Genomic DNA, 15,065 nt, shown 5'->3' with positions numbered 1-15,065 from the left:
TCCTACATTCTCAAGGGAATCTAGTGTGGGAATCTGGGCTTCATTTTTTATTTTTTGAACAAATAATCAGTGATGCCAAACAGTTCTTGCAGTAGCTCTGAGCTCAGAGCAGGTTCCCTGCAGGGCTGGGGTGGGTTTTGATCCTTCCGAGGCTCAGGGACAGCCCTGCATCCCCAGGGAAACTCCTGGAGCTGGGAAGGGGAACCTGGCTGGAGAGGCTCCTCAAAGTGATGTCAGCAGTTTGCTTTACACCACCTGATATTTCCAATATCTCCATCTCCTCCTGCAAGTCCTGACACATCCCTCTCAATACTCGAAGTTTTTGTCCCTATGCCAATGGCAGAATTAGCTCTGAATTGCCTGGCTTTTGCTAGTTTCGATCAGATTCTAAGTTATTTAATGCAGGATTTTGACATTTATATTTTTTAATGCCTCTGACCCTCTTGTCTGCCAGGCAGCTGTTGCTCTGGAGGCTCTCCTTTCTGACATCAGCTATTATGCCTTTAAAAGTGCAAATAAATAAAATTATAAATTAATAGAGTGAAGAGGAAACATGTGCAGAGGGATTCTTTTATTTTTTTTTTTTAATTCATCAAAGGCAGCTGAGCCCCTCTATGCTTCCATGTTGTGCTTTGCATTTGTTCCAGCAGGAGGATAATGAGAAATGGAAAACACCACTGTTCATTATTTTAGCATATTCCCTAATGTGTATGCTGGTTCACTGGGAGAGAAAAGGAGAAAAAGGACTTTACACTGCATTTAATTCACTTCTAAATCTGCCCAGGCCTGATTCTGAAATCTAATCTCCACTATCTGTTTCAAGTTTCCACAGTTAAAAATTCCACAAAAGTCCTCTTCTCTCCCTCTCTCTTCCCTTTTCCTCACACAGTTTCATCTCTATGAAAATATTCTCACCAAAGCCTGACCTCTGGGGTTAATTCAACATGTAATTAAGACTCAGATTAAACACAAGAAGGCAAATTTTCCTTTGGTCTCGGGTTTAACCAGGGCATCCCTGAGCCAGGATGGGTATAGGAATTCAATTAGAAAAACAAATTAGAAATATTCTAATACTTTAGAATCTTTAAGTTAAATTGTGCTGCTTTAGAGAGAATTTTTAATCAAAATGTTTGAATTTCACTTGGTTTCTCATCCCTAATTTCATCCCCAGTTTAGTACATGAGAAATGGCACAAAGTGGCAGCAAACATTTAAATTGTTTGGGACAGGCATCTTGTCTTAGTTATACTGAAAAAAATATATTTGGTGCACAATTAAAATGGCCACTGCTCTCAGCTTGCCTGATTATAATCTCCACCATATGACTCCCCTGCTTGGAACGTGCAGCTCCTTTTTGTGTGTTTGTAGGAAAATATGCTCCTATAGCTGAGAGCAGCTAATACTGGAGAAAATACTAATTTCCAACTGGAATATCTGTGAAGGATCATAGGAGAAATTCAGATTTGCAGCATTATTGCACAAGGGTACAACATATTAAAGAGGATAGATTTAGCAGCTTAGGTTCTGGATATTTAGATTTAGGAGTTGTCCAGGGGTCTGGAATTTCATCAGCTGCTGGTTTTGGGCTGCCACAGGACCAAGGATGATCCTTAATCCCATTGATGCTGCCAAGCACACCTCTCAGGCAGAGGGGCTGTAGGAAACTGCACTTCTCTTGCCCAACATGAAATCCCTTTTGCACGAGCCCCTCTTGCTAGCTGTGGGCTGTAAAAGCCATCTGTGAGTCCAAACAACGCTGCTTTCATCTCCACAACAATCCCTCTGCTGCCCCAGGCTGTGGGGCACTGATGTTTGTTAAAACAAACGATGTTTGTTAGAACACCCTGCTCCAAGCACCACTGGTGAACCTGATAACCGTGTTTTGACTTCCCTCCTGTCCCTGTTTTGTGTTCTGAGGGGGAATATCAGACAGGAGTGAATGTTTGGAGCTGTTTTGCTCCAAAGCATGGGATAGATCACCATGGAAGGGACATCCAGAGGGTGCAACCTCCCCACAATAACATAACCATATATCAATAAATCTTCTATTAATATTCACACAATATTCATCCAATCTTCTCATTATTCATCTATAACACTTCTGTCCCTCTTTTGTGTTCTGAGGGGGAATATGGGGCAGGAGTGAATGTTTGGAGATGTTTTGCCAGGAAAGCATAGGATAGATCACCATGGAGGGGACATCGAGCCCTGCAGTCTCCTGGGCTGCTCTCCTTCTGCCTCCACATGTTGTAACACAGAGCTGTGCTTGTGCAGAACGGGGCAAAATGCAAATATTTCAGCTAAGTGCTCTCTTACACTGCTGTGTAGCCTGGACATGTCCGTGGGATCTGGATCCCTTTGCTGTAAGTGGGTGACCTTTGCTAGGGATAAAACTTCACCTAATTACACCTCCTTTGCCTGGAGGGCTCAGCAGGCAATGGCCACATCCCACAGGAGGATCTCTGCTCCAAAGGGTGCTCGGCAGGCAGGTCTGCCCCTGCAGGGACTGAGGAGCCTTCCCAGCTGTATGAGCTGTGGGAACAGTTTCACAGGGAGCTGATGAGCACAGCCCAACCAGAACTCTGGCACTGTCTGCTGAGCAGCCCAGGTTATTCCTCTGATGATGCCTTTCTGAATTTCTCTGTATTTCCTTCTCTATTTTCTTCTCCATTCCCTACCTTAGATAGTGGTTGAAGGTATTTTGTCTAAAATATCCCTATTTGTCCTAAAAAACCCAACAAATAACACCACTTTGCATCTGCTGACCCACCTGTGATGTCAAAATGATAAAAGCAGAAGTCTCACTTTTTCCTGAAACATCTCCACTGTTTGGTTGATTTTTCAATGAGTTTTGAGGAGTTTTCTCATTTACTGTTAGGACAATTTGAAGCAGCAAATCACATTATTATTTTAACAGTGCCAGAGGAAACGAGCTACTCCACATTTTCTAGTTACACCATTTACAGTGCTAACCCAGCACAGAAGCCATAGTTTCGCATCTCATCAGTCTGGCAGGCTCTAGGATAACTTTGCCTCTTCAAACTCCCAGTTATTTTCTAACCTAGATGGTGAATAAAATATATATGCATATATACCGATATATGCAAATAAACAGTTATTTCTTGTATTTATAAAACCAGAAAGGGATTGGCTGCCTCCTGAATAATGTTAGGAATAAAATACGCCCCAGCATTTCTGCACTTCAAAGCAATGCCCAATGAAGTGTGATGTGATGAGAATTCTCTGAGATTCAGAGGGGCCAGGACTTTATCCACAGAATAAAAGAGGAACTATTTCTGCAGAAACAGAGTCCAAACTTTGGCAAAGGAAGTTTTAATAGATTTTTACATGACACAAAGCCAAAAGTATCCAGAAATGACTGATGTCTCAAATACCATGGCAAAAATCCAATGGAGCCCAACAGAAGATTTTCTCTTGACTGCAGTGGTGATGAGATCAGGTATGAGGGAGCAAAAATCAGCTTTTGATGTTTAGTATCCATTTTAACATCATAAAACATGTTAGAACAGCTCATTCACACAGTGCTTCTTGGAAAAGCAGCATCAGGAGAAAATTAGACAGGGAAATTCTCCAGGAGTTGGTGAGGGAAACATCTGACTGCTCATGAATGGTTCTGGCTTCTGGCTGCTCCTTTCCCACCAGAGTGAGGCAAAACTGCTGCTTTTGTACATATTTTGTATGTTCTGAACACGACTGACAGCACTGCTCCCTCCCCAAGCTGTTATTACAGCCAGTGGCATCAGTATGCTTGCACTCCATTTTCTAGAATAGATGAGTTAGTGGTTAAGTAATAAAATACAAAATTACCTCTTTTAAGGTGGTGTGTGACATTATGGGGAGAGTTTTCCAAACCTTTTCACTAACACAGGTAATTAGTTGCCTCTTGCTTAGTATTTTCCTTAGATTCCAAACTCTTTCTGCTCCAAGGACTGGTTTTAGTCCAGTGAAATAAAGACACTCCATTTCCAAAATTTATAGGGTTCATTTATTACCTCTAGTAACATATTATACTGTATAAATACTCTATCCTTGTTATATGTCCTTTTAAAAAAGCGATAACTTAGAAGATCACATTAGACAAGAAGTATAAAAATAAATACGCTCATTATATGCATTTATTACAAATTATAACCCTTCCCAGAAGGGAGAGAAATATAAAATACTTATGAAGTATATAAAATCTATAGTAATATATTTTACTATATACATATGGAAAGCCATATTCTCTCATGGTCTATGGACTGGCACAATCTTCAATGATGTGAATGCTGGCGTTTCGCTGTGGATGGACCTGCTATCCCTCAGCTTTGCCTTCCCACCTGATCAGTGACTGAGCTCTACAGACCCACCAGAGGCCACAGAGGATATACTCATTCCTAATGGGATTCTTTTTTTTTGTTCTTTTGAACTCAAATAATATCCATTGGCTGGGGTAAGGCCAAAGATTGGAGCGTGAAGACACAACTGGAATGACTGGAATACTCACACACTCCATGGATCTGTTTGGCAGGAAGGCAGGACCAAGCTGGAATCAGAAAAGCCAGTGGAAGGTATATGCAGAAGGCACAAAGAGCAACTACTCAGACTCAGAGTTCCACTTTTCCAAGCCTCTGGATTACACATATCACCACAATGGCACTGGAGTGGCTGAGAGAAATGGACAGGCACATTGGGATGACATAAAAGTACTTAAAAAAAATATGAAATTCTAGTGATTTGTGGAGTTGATATTTGTTCTTGGTATTTCTTACTCTTAACAGGTAGAGAATATGGCTTTATTTTTATATAAAACTATTCTCTGAAACAATAGCAGCCATGAATGACATAGTTAAAGCTCCTTTTCCAATCTTGTTTTTTACCCTTTGTGAGGTAGGTAAGCCCTGACCAATTATTTTAAGCTATCTTTTTCCCTCCCCTTCCTACACGTGGGGATTTGATCAGTACCACAAGATAAATCCAAAAGAAGGGAGAAATAACCAAACCCCAAAATGTTTGCTGAAATGTGTCTCACTGCTCATGTTTGGCTTAATTCATAACAGACTTTTAAAAAGGAAATTCTGATGCCTTTGGGCCTTATCTGCTAAAGAGAAATTAATGACATGGGTCTGCTATCCCATCCAATTTTCAGCTGGCAGGGGATTTTTGGGATGAAAAGCCAATTCAAGCTGTTTGCGCTGTCCCACCTCAACAGATCTTCACCGTGAATTATTTACGCAAAAACACAGGTGCTGCCTCTAGCCCTCTTTTGTGTTTTTCAGTGCACTGGTCTGAAGGAAAAAAATAAAATAAAATAATAATTAAAAAAAAAGTTTTAGCTTTTCCCAAGCCGTCCTATCTAGCTGCAGTCCGTGGCGTTGCAGAAGTCTATCAGGTGCTTGGGTTTCTTGGAGGGCTCACAGCTTTCTTGGGGCAGCACGCTGCCGTCGGAAGAGACACATTTCAACAACCTCTTCTTGAAGCCTTTCCCACACGTCTTGGAGCAGGGGGACCAGTCCCCGAGCTGCCACTGCGGGCAGGGCACGTCGGCGCAGGGCCGCAGGTTGCTGGGCTTCAGCTCGCGGGCGCAGTCGGCGGCCGGCCGGCCCCGCGGGTCCCGGCACTCCACGGCGCGCCGCTGCCAGCCCGAGCCGCACGACTTGGAGCACTCGCCCCACTCCTCGATCACCCACTCCGAGGAGATGATCTCCCTGATGGCGTTGAAGGACTCCTTCTTCTTGCCCGCCACTGCCGCCGCCTTGTCCGCGCCGGGCTGCGCCGGCTTCTTCACGAAGTAGGTGAACTTGATCTTGGGCTGCGGCAGGTCCCCCACTGTCAGCACCTGGATGGTCAGCGGCTCCTTCAGCGGGCTGAAGCTGCGGATGCGCTCCAGGGCGGCCGAGGAGCCGCTGTAGCGCAGCACGCTGCCCTTGTAGGTGATGTCCTGCTCCAGCGTGGACAGCGTGTAGTCGCCGTTGAGCACGTAGGTGCCGTCGGCGGCTTTGATGGCCAGGAAGCTGCCGTCGTGCCGCGCGCCCCGGTGGTTCCGCTGCTTCACCTCGATGTTGGTGGCCCCCGCCGGGATGGTGACCACGTCGTGGTAGCCAGGTCTGCCCCGGGAGAAGAGAGAAACACTGAGTCCTCTCTGCAGGGAAGGGGAAAAAGCCTCCCAGCCCAAGACTAAACCTTGTCTGAAGTCAAGGCGTTTTAGCTCGGTAATGGATGAATCCCATCCACAAGGACAAGGTGAGCTTCCCCCCACAAGGACAAGGTGAGCAGCAGCCCCACACTCACTTGGCTCTAACGAGGGTGCCAGACACCTTCTTGCAGGTGGAGCCGTTGCCCCCGCAGATGCCGCACTTGTCAAACTTCTTGTTGGAGCCGATGGTGCGGTCGCAGCCAGCCTTCACGCACTGCCCCTGCACGCATACGGACGTGGAGTCGGGGCTGCACGGGGTGCCATCCACCACCTTAGGGACACAAGGAGCCTGGTTACAACATGCACAATGCTCTGAAACTGCGTGACACAAAATACGGATGGGTGGGAAGCCCGCAGCACATGTTGTTTTCAGGGCTTTGGAAACTAAAAAGCAGAGCTGCCCACAGGTAGTATTCTCGCTTGCCAAAATGATGCCATGGTAAGAGGAGAAAACAATCTCACTTTTTATTAATACCTCCCCCTAAAAAGCTACTGTTTATTGATCTTATACAAAAGAAGCCCCATTGCTTTCTAGTATCACTAGAAGGCAGCCCTGTCCTCAAAGCACACTGCCAGTGTTGCTTTTAATGCTGTTCAGCACATCCTTTATTTCTAGGAGTGCTGTTCCACAAAAACCCTCTGTGTCATCGCCCTGGTAGTTCCTGGCTCTCACCATCTGATGACAGTGAATTCAAGTAGCTATGCAAGATGAACATTTTTCCTCGTGTTTATTTTAAGCTGTCAGCATGTTAGTAACCAGTATGAGAAAGCACCAATGTTCTGGCAAAGATCCCTCAGAGTTTTCCAAACCTATCTCAATGCAATCAGATTGGTGGAAGGAGAGGAGAGGGAAGGAAACCAGGGTGGAGTGGGTAGAGGAGGTGGAAGGATTGTGCCAAAACACTTAAAGCATGGTTGCAATGATCCTGCTGTATGTGGAGGAATAATCCAGCTTAAATATGAGAAAGACAGTTTCAGATTTCTACACTGCTTGACTCTTCACATAGAGAAAATAAAAATCCCCCTCATGATTAGCTGGAAGAGGTGCAGTTTTGAAATACCTTTGGCTGTAGAACAAAGAAGTATCCCGTTCCTTTGGCCCTGCAAACCAGCTTGCATCTGTCCTTTGGAGACACACCAGCGAACTTGGGTGTCCACTCCACTGCAGGTCCACTTCCAAAGGCAGACTTGGAAAACTCATTGTGCTTTTCACACTGTTCCTCCCTGAACGTTTTGCCTGCAGGCACAGAAAAGACAGGTGGCCATGAGATCATCTATGTCCATGCTCTTCCTCCACAACACACCAACCCTGGCTGTCAAAAATGGGGAAAAATTACCGTTGTTGTCGGGGCAGTCCTCGATGTTGCAGGACCTGTACTGCACCCGCTTCCCTTCGCAGTACTTGCCCCCGTTCCTCGGGACGGGGTTGTCGCATTCCCGGAAGGAATACTGCACTCCCCCGCCGCAGCTCCGCGAGCACTCGCCCCATGCCCCCCAGGAGCCCCAGCCCCCGTGCACTGGCGTCTGGAACGACAGCAAAAGCAGGACACGGGTTAAATACAGGAAAACCCATACAAAGCCACACTATAAAAGCCATCATCACGTTCATTTTTACCCACCCGAACTCAATAAAAAACCTGCCCTAGGTTTGCTCATGAGCATCGAATCAATCCCATCTCACAGATCCCTCCCTTTGCAAAACCCAAGGATGCACCCATTTCTTTTTCACTACTTACATCATAATGCTTCTTCTCAGTCTTATTCACACACTTGCCATTCATGCACCACTTCCCTTCGCCGCAGCTGGTGCCGTCTGCCCAGGGGAAGTGTTTGGTTTGGCACACCAGCAGCCCTCCCGAGGTGCCCGTGCACCACAGCGTCGTGCACGTACTGGCTGCGTCGGGGCAGTGCTTGGACTCATCTCCAAACGTGAACTGGCACTGCCTGTTGGCATCGTACAGCGTGCCAGGCAAGTCCGAGGGCAGCTGGATGGGCCTGTGGGGCTTGTCCAACAAGCACTCCCCTGAAAAAGTTGAAGAAAAGGAAAAAAAAAAAGTCAGATGATGCTGCGGGGTCAGTTTTAAAAGGGAACTGCATTTGGTTTTGTGCTACCATTTTTGTAAAAATAAGGCTCTTCTAAACTCACTGACAGCATGCAAAAGGTTAAGTTCGCGCTGAAGCAGAAACACTCTCAAAGAAAAAAAAAAAAAGCAAAGCAGTAAAGCACAAGAGCTCAAACGCCACATGAATGGAAAGCTTAATAACCTTACCATGACCGTTATCCAAAAATGTTGTAATCATGTAGGCACTGCATGGAGACCAGGGCTGGCTGCGGTCCAGGTTGGAGAGCATGGATGCCATCATGTGGAAATCCCGGCTCATTCCATTGATGCCAGCACACTGCTTTGCATCGTCATGAGGCATGTTAAACACGTGGCCTTGGAGAAAAGGAGAAAAGCAAAGTCTGTGACTTTAGGAAGTCTGTCCTACACTTTACCAACAGTATTTTAAATATTGCTCTAGAGCTGCTCAGAGCCTGGTCTGTAATTAATAACCCGAAACTGAACGCTCCCAGATTTCAAGCAGATGGCACTGGATCTTCTATCCCTTTTTTTTCTTTCTTTTTTTTTTTTTTTTTTGCCTCTGCAGGCACACACACAGCCTCTTGCAGACAATGCTGTGTGCAGGCCGGATTTGCTTTCCCGAGTCCAAGCCTGCTCCAAGACAGCGCTTTGCCTCCTCCCGACTGCTCCGGGGAGGTGCAGGCTGCGCTTTACGGCATCAAGCTGGCTTCAATTAATCCCAGGGAATGGCTTTGCAAAGTTTCAAGTACCTAATTCGTGGGCTGTTGTGAAGGCAGCCTGCAAACCATCGTCTTCTATGATAGAGCAACTGCGGTTTAGATCACAAACTGTTCCCACATCAGCCATCCCAAGAGTATCACATGTCTTGGCACCGCACAGGTCCTGTAAAAAAAGGCAGTTTCATTATTAATCAGATCAGAGACTTAACCTTGGCAAGAGCCATCCAGCCCTGGCAGTTTGCCTTTACTTATGGAAAGAGCATAAATATTCAGCACTTCAATGGGTATGATGGCAAAAATCTGTCTCTGGAACATAGGCGAGGGTTACACGTAGAAATGAAATGCATAATTTCCATCTGAAATCTGCTAAAAATATACGGGGCAGGAACACAGTGCACAATCTGTGAGTTTACAAAGACAGTGCACAAACTGTGAGCTTCACCAGACATGGTGCAAACAGAAAAAAAAAAAAGAGAGAATAAAACAAAAAGCAGCTCATGTAATTTTTAGCCTGCTCCACTGCAGCTGTGGTGACACGCAACTGTCTCTGGACACTTTTTCGGAGGTCTCCTGGCAGAGGGGATAGGGAGCAGTGGGCGTGGGGCTGGATGTGACTCGGTGTCCCTCACCTGCCTGGTGAAGAGGATGGCCGTGTCGTAGTGCTCGGCGTGCCGGTCGCTGGGCGGGTTGTGCTGCTTCTGCCAGCTGCAGAAGTTCCTCAGAGTCAGGGCGGCGTTGGAGGAGATGTCGGGGCCCTTGCGCTCCTCGTAGATGACCATGATCTTCACCACCACCAGGCTGATGGAGTTGCGGATGCTGGGGTGCTTGTACAGCTTGGCGGCCACGGAGAGCAGGGTCAGCAGGTAGTGCTTCAGCCCGCTGCCGTGGAACTCAGCCATGGACTGGTCGGCCACCAGCATGGTCTCCACGTAGCGGGGGCTGGACACGAACCTCTTCTTTCTCCTGCTTCTCGTTTCTGCGTATAGAAAATAGAGGGAGAGAAAGCGCAGGTGAGCACAGCAAGAGAGCACCGTTCAGAAGCCCAAACCCGCGGGTAACCCAAGATGCGCACCCAAGCTTTGTGCTTGTTGGGCATCTCGGGGTGGGATGCGGGGCAAGCAGCGGCCGGGCATCCCCGCCACACCCCCGCCCTTGCCCTCCCCGTCCCCGCGGAGGCCGGCGCGGCTTCCCCACGCTACCTGCGGGCTCGGCGGGCTCGGGCCGCTCCGCCCCGGCCCCCGCCTCGGCTACAGCGCAGCGGGCGGCGGGGGCGGCCCGCGGGGCGCCGCGGAGGCGCAGGAGGTGCGGCCCGTGGAGGTCCGCGGTGCCGGACGCGGGCTGGATCAGGTACTGGCGGCCCCGCAGCGAGAAGGCGCCGCGCAGCCCCGCGCACAGGCTGAGAGCGGCCGCCGAGCCGGGGTCCCGGTTCACGGTGCCGGAGTAGAAGCAGCGGGAGAGGTCGTCCTCGGGCGGCGGCGGCGGCCCGCCCAGGTACTGCAGGGTGAAGTCCGGGGCTAGGAAGCTGCTGTCGGGCTCCAGCTCCAGCGTCAGGCTCTCCCCGAAGGCCTCCAGGCGGAAGCGCTCTCGGGCGCCGGGCGCGCCCAGGCGCCGCGGCAGCACCAGCGCCCTGCGCTCGGCGCTGCACAGCCCCAGCAGCGCCGCCAGCACCGGCGCCAGCGCCGGCAGCCGCCCCCCGCTCCTCATCGCTCGGCGCAGCCCTTCTCCTCTCTTTATTTCACTTTATACAGGAATGGGTATGGAAGATGTGGGTTTTTGCTTTCAGGTTTTGGGGGGTGTCTGAGTCTTTCTGCCGGCGGAGGACCGCGCGGGAGCCGCGTCCCGCGGTCACTGCAGAGGCGGCGTCGGCTTCCCCATGGCCGGGGCGCGGCGGCGATGCCGGGGATCGCGGCTGTGCGAGGGCAGCGCTGCCCCTCGCTCCGTCCCTCTGTCTTCTGTCCTGCTCCGGCTGCCGCTTCTCCTGCCCGCCTCCTCAGCCTTCCCCGGCTGCAGCAGCAGCAGCAGCAGCAGCGGCGGGCGGGGAGGACGCTCCGGCGAGTCTCCGGCAGCCCCGGGACGGTCCCGCCTGCACTTCCAGGGCGCCGAGGAGCCTCCCTCCCGTTCTTTGCAGAGCGGAGCGCCGCGGGCCCGTCCGCCTCCGCCGTGCGGGGTGAGTGCGGGAGCGGGGCTCGCCGCCGCCCTTTATGGGGTCCGGCCGTGCCGCCCCCAGCCCGGCGCTGCCGCCGCGCCCGCGCCGCTGAGATCACTGCGTGCGTAACGCGCCCGCGGGCGGCCCCCGCCGCGCCGCCCTCCCGCCGCCCCCGACGGGGCGGGACGGCACCGACACGGCCCGGGGTCGGCCCCCGGCTGCCGCAGCGGGCTGGGCTGCGCCCCTCGCCTGCCCGCGGGGGCTTTGTCCCCGGCTGCGAGCGCTGCGCGCCGCGGGGATCTCTCGGGGGAGCGCCTGGATGCGCTGCGGGTCCGTCCCCCGCCCCAGGAGCTCCGGACCGTCCACCTGCCGCTCCCCGAGCCCCGCGGGGCGCGGGAGGGAGGGGACACATCCCTGATCGCCTTCGTGGCTTTTCCTTCTATTTCTTCTATTTTTCTTCCCTTTTTAAATTTTTTTTTCATTTTTAATTCCCCCCCCCCCCCCAAGCAATTCCTGCCCTTTCTCGGCCCTAATAGCTGCAGTCGGTCATGCACCTGTACTTCTGAGAAATGGTTCCTTTCCAATCACTTAAACAGAGGCGTTTGCGTAGGTGCAGCTAATGTTTTGCTTTGAAGGCATAACCCGAGCATGGTGGTGCTGCTAATCCCCTTAATTCTTTATGTGCACAGCCCCAGCTTTCTGCTTCTGGAGGCCTTTTTGGAGGAGGAGGGCAGAGAAGTGGTGAATAAATGTGTGAATAAAACCAGAATGTATGTACCTGTTGGTGACAACTCCTGGGCTTCCCAATTAAACAAAGATGCTTCTGTGTCTGTCAACACATCATTCAATACAAGTATGAAACTCAGGGGCTGAAAACAGAAGGAGCAAAGCCTTGGGAAAGGGCAAATATTTCTAAAATTTTGTGTAAAATTGTATGTATCCACTGTTTTCTTGGGTTGGAACGTCCCATTTATGCCACTAAATCTAATAACCCTAAGGCTTTTCTTCCTAATTTAAACCATGTCAGACAAACTTGGAACCACATGTGTGTGTCAATAGCCCAGTCTGACTGCCTGCTAAGTTCTGACAATGCATCCTTTTCCCATGGAGTCCTGTAAATCTTGCAAGCGTAGAATTGCACATTGTTTGAAGCTGTGCAAAGAAACACAGGAAAAGATGAACCCAATTTCTCAGCTACTTGCTCAGCAAAAGTGCTCTTGTCCCACAGAGTGATGGGCAAAATCAGAAGTAGGCCTCAAATGTGGGATTTTCTTTGGGACACAGCAGGAAGTGCTGGATTGACTTCCAGAGTCTGCGGCTGCTGCCCATTAATACATCAGCAGCAGAAAAATCCATTCAGTTATGATAATTTTTCACTTGAGTTGGAAATGTGTGTCAATCTCTACCCTTACCTTTGAGATCTGTGTGTGCCCAGCTCTGCCGTGCTTTTTCTAGGATAGAACACAACAAAGGTACTGTTCATTCACGCTGTTAATTAATTTGGTGTTGCACATGATACCTAATTTAGGGAATTACCAGTTTAAGAGCCTGGAAATTGAAACGTGGAACTGAAAGGAAAGCATCTTCATAATTTATTTTTCAACTCGCATTGACTCAAGATAGAGCCTCTTGCAAATATATCTGAATTAAAAATAGGAAAATCTCCTTTTCTGTCAGCATAATCAGTGTCACTCATAGATCAGGAGGGACCAGAGCGAGGCCACCAAATGTGTGTCCACCCAGCTGCCAGATGCACTTTTGGTTTTGCTGATGTTTTTTGATGTTAGTTCTCTGCTTTGAAAGGATCCTGACCACCTTAAAACAGCTTTTTCAGGCTGAAAAGCCTTTTCCATATTCCACCAGGTGGCACTCGCCTATAAAAATTGTTATGCGAGAGTTCCACGGTTCGTCTCCCAGCTTTCCTGGTGGAAAGGCTTACATTTTAGCAGGGAGCTTTACAGTTCCCTCATTAGGCCAGAAGTTTTCCTGGCCTTTAGGTAACATCCAGGGAAGTGTTTTAGCAGAGAACTCAGCTGTTCTATTGCACTAGCTGAACACAAATCATGTTGGGAAGGAATTTTTACAACAGGTTTGCTGCCTGTCACACCTGGATCACCACCTGGATCATCTTGTAAGTTCTTAAATTGCTTCCTGTGAACAACCCCCGTGAGTTTAGCTGGATTATTCAGGGCACTGAAACCTCTGTATATGTATTTTTAATCTGTATTGTACCAAATCTGGGCCAGCTCCAATCACAGTTTGTGTGAATCAAGACTTGGAAAGAAACACACTGACCTTTCTCAGGATTTCACGTAGATAAAGACCCAGAAAAGGCATAAAATTGGTCTTTTTAAAGAAAGTGCTAGTGCTTGGAGGAAGAAAGCACATCCTGTGAGGATTACAGGACAGTGTAATGCCAATTAAGCCACCAGATAGCGCCACCACATCATCGTTTTTGGGTCAGATCGTCGTCTTTTGCTCTGCAAGAACAGTTTATGGCTCAGACCCAAGTGCTGTCGGTCTCTGAGCAGGATTAACAATGCTGAAGCTTTAATTTCTTCACTACTGTTTGCAATAATGGCTGCTTCCAAAATTAAAAAAAAAAAAGGCAACACAAACAACCATCCCAACCTTATTTGTTTCAGTGCTGCAGAATGATTGCTTCTTTCAAAAACTTCTATAATTAAAATTAAATTAGAATTAAAACAGCAGATGGCACATTAGGCCCATTGAATAGGGGATAAAAGACCTGATGCTGTAGAAAAAGTTCTCTGAAAAACACTTCCAAGAGTATTTCTGGAGATTGTTTCTCTGTGATGTCTTTGTGTTTTGTGTGATTAATTTATATATTTCCATTTATTGTTCATTTTGAGGTCATTAGCCATTGGTGGTTTTTTTGTAGGGTGAGAACGTTAAGAGAGAAAACCTCTAATTTTGCCTGTTTTGATAATCAGCAGAAATGGGAAAAAGCAAAACAATATCCATCATGACTTTAGGGAGAAGTACACATTTATATTTTGGAGGAGAATCATGGGATTTAATGTGGTGATGTGTTTCTCTGTCATTTCTGCTTTTACGTTACTGATTATCAAAGTTGCTTTAAAAAAAATTGATGCAGAAATTTGGGCAGCCTCCAAATTTTATTGCTTAACAGCCCATGTTGGCCTGTGTGCACTCAAAATGATCTGCTCCTAATTCTTTCTACTTTCCCTTATAAACTTTCATCAAAATGGGATTCAGCAGAACTTGGACTGAGACTTCTGGCTGCGTGAGTCAAATATTTTGCTATTTAAAAAGAAGAAGGTTTGCATGAGAATGTGAATTCAGACCTGTCCATACCCTGCAGAAATCCACAACAAGTGGTTTAAGAGACTGTTGAGGTCTGACTTTGTGTCTCACTTTCTGGTAGTAGAAGTGTTCCCACTGAAGAATTTTCGCCACCTTCTAAATATCTTGCAAACAGCTGACCTAAATCTGAATTTTCATGGTCAAAACAACTGCCAGAGATCAAATAAAAGCAATCAGGCAAAGCAAAATGCTTCATTGTGGCATATCTGCTTTAAAAGTGTTTCAGAAGTTAAGTACAGCTTTAACAATGGCTCCAGAGTCCCTTGGCAAATGGCAAGGAGCACATTCATAGTGCCCTGAGCTCCACTGACATTTTGTTATTTTTATCACACTGGGATTTCAACAGATCCCTCACTTTCTCCTGTGCTGTGGACAGAGGATTTCACAAGCACTGCAAGACATGATACAGTTCCCATGGAATTCCTCCTAATGAAAACTCATCCCTGCACCTATTAATAATTTTTTACCTTTATGATTTCTGTGCGTGATATGCCACACTCATTCCAAAGCCACTGTCCACTAAGATTTCCATATTGTCCTGAATGTGCTGGGTCATTCTTTCTGACCACAACT

At 48.1% G+C, this 15,065-nt stretch overlaps 1 protein-coding gene across 1 annotated transcript; it reads right to left on the bottom strand.

Moving 5' to 3' along the window:
* Positions 1–3,982: 3,982 nt before the first annotated feature.
* On the bottom strand, positions 3,983–11,218 carry ADAMTS1 (ADAM metallopeptidase with thrombospondin type 1 motif 1). The gene is made up of 9 exons (XM_036404229.2): positions 10,198–11,218; positions 9,628–9,974; positions 9,029–9,161; positions 8,466–8,633; positions 7,932–8,218; positions 7,533–7,719; positions 7,257–7,432; positions 6,291–6,466; positions 3,983–6,106 (listed from the first exon to the last, which is right to left on the bottom strand). The coding sequence occupies exons 1-9, from the start codon at positions 10,700–10,702 to the stop codon at positions 5,356–5,358; spliced, it is 2,730 nt and encodes a 909-aa protein (XP_036260122.1). The 5' UTR covers positions 10,703–11,218; the 3' UTR covers positions 3,983–5,355.
* Positions 11,219–15,065: the final 3,847 nt, after the last annotated feature.

Source organism: Molothrus ater, chromosome 2 (assembly GCF_012460135.2).
Source record: "Molothrus ater isolate BHLD 08-10-18 breed brown headed cowbird chromosome 2, BPBGC_Mater_1.1, whole genome shotgun sequence".
NCBI classification, from domain to species: domain Eukaryota; kingdom Metazoa; phylum Chordata; class Aves; order Passeriformes; family Icteridae; genus Molothrus; species Molothrus ater.
The sequence above is the reverse complement of the archived record's forward strand: the minus strand, read 5'-3'. Positions and strand labels throughout refer to the sequence as shown.

Coding starts and splice junctions, on each gene's coding strand:
- ADAMTS1 (XM_036404229.2), bottom strand. CDS start 10,702: ATGAGGAGCGGGGGGCGGCTGCCGGCGCTGGCGCCGGTGCTGGCGGCG. Junction 8,634..9,028: donor CACAACAGCCCACGAATTAG/GTACTTGAAACT, acceptor CTTTTCTCCAAG/GCCACGTGTTTAACATGCCT. Junction 7,720..7,931: donor CTGAGAAGAAGCATTATGAT/GTAAGTAGTGAA, acceptor CTGTCGTTCCAG/ACGCCAGTGCACGGGGGCTG.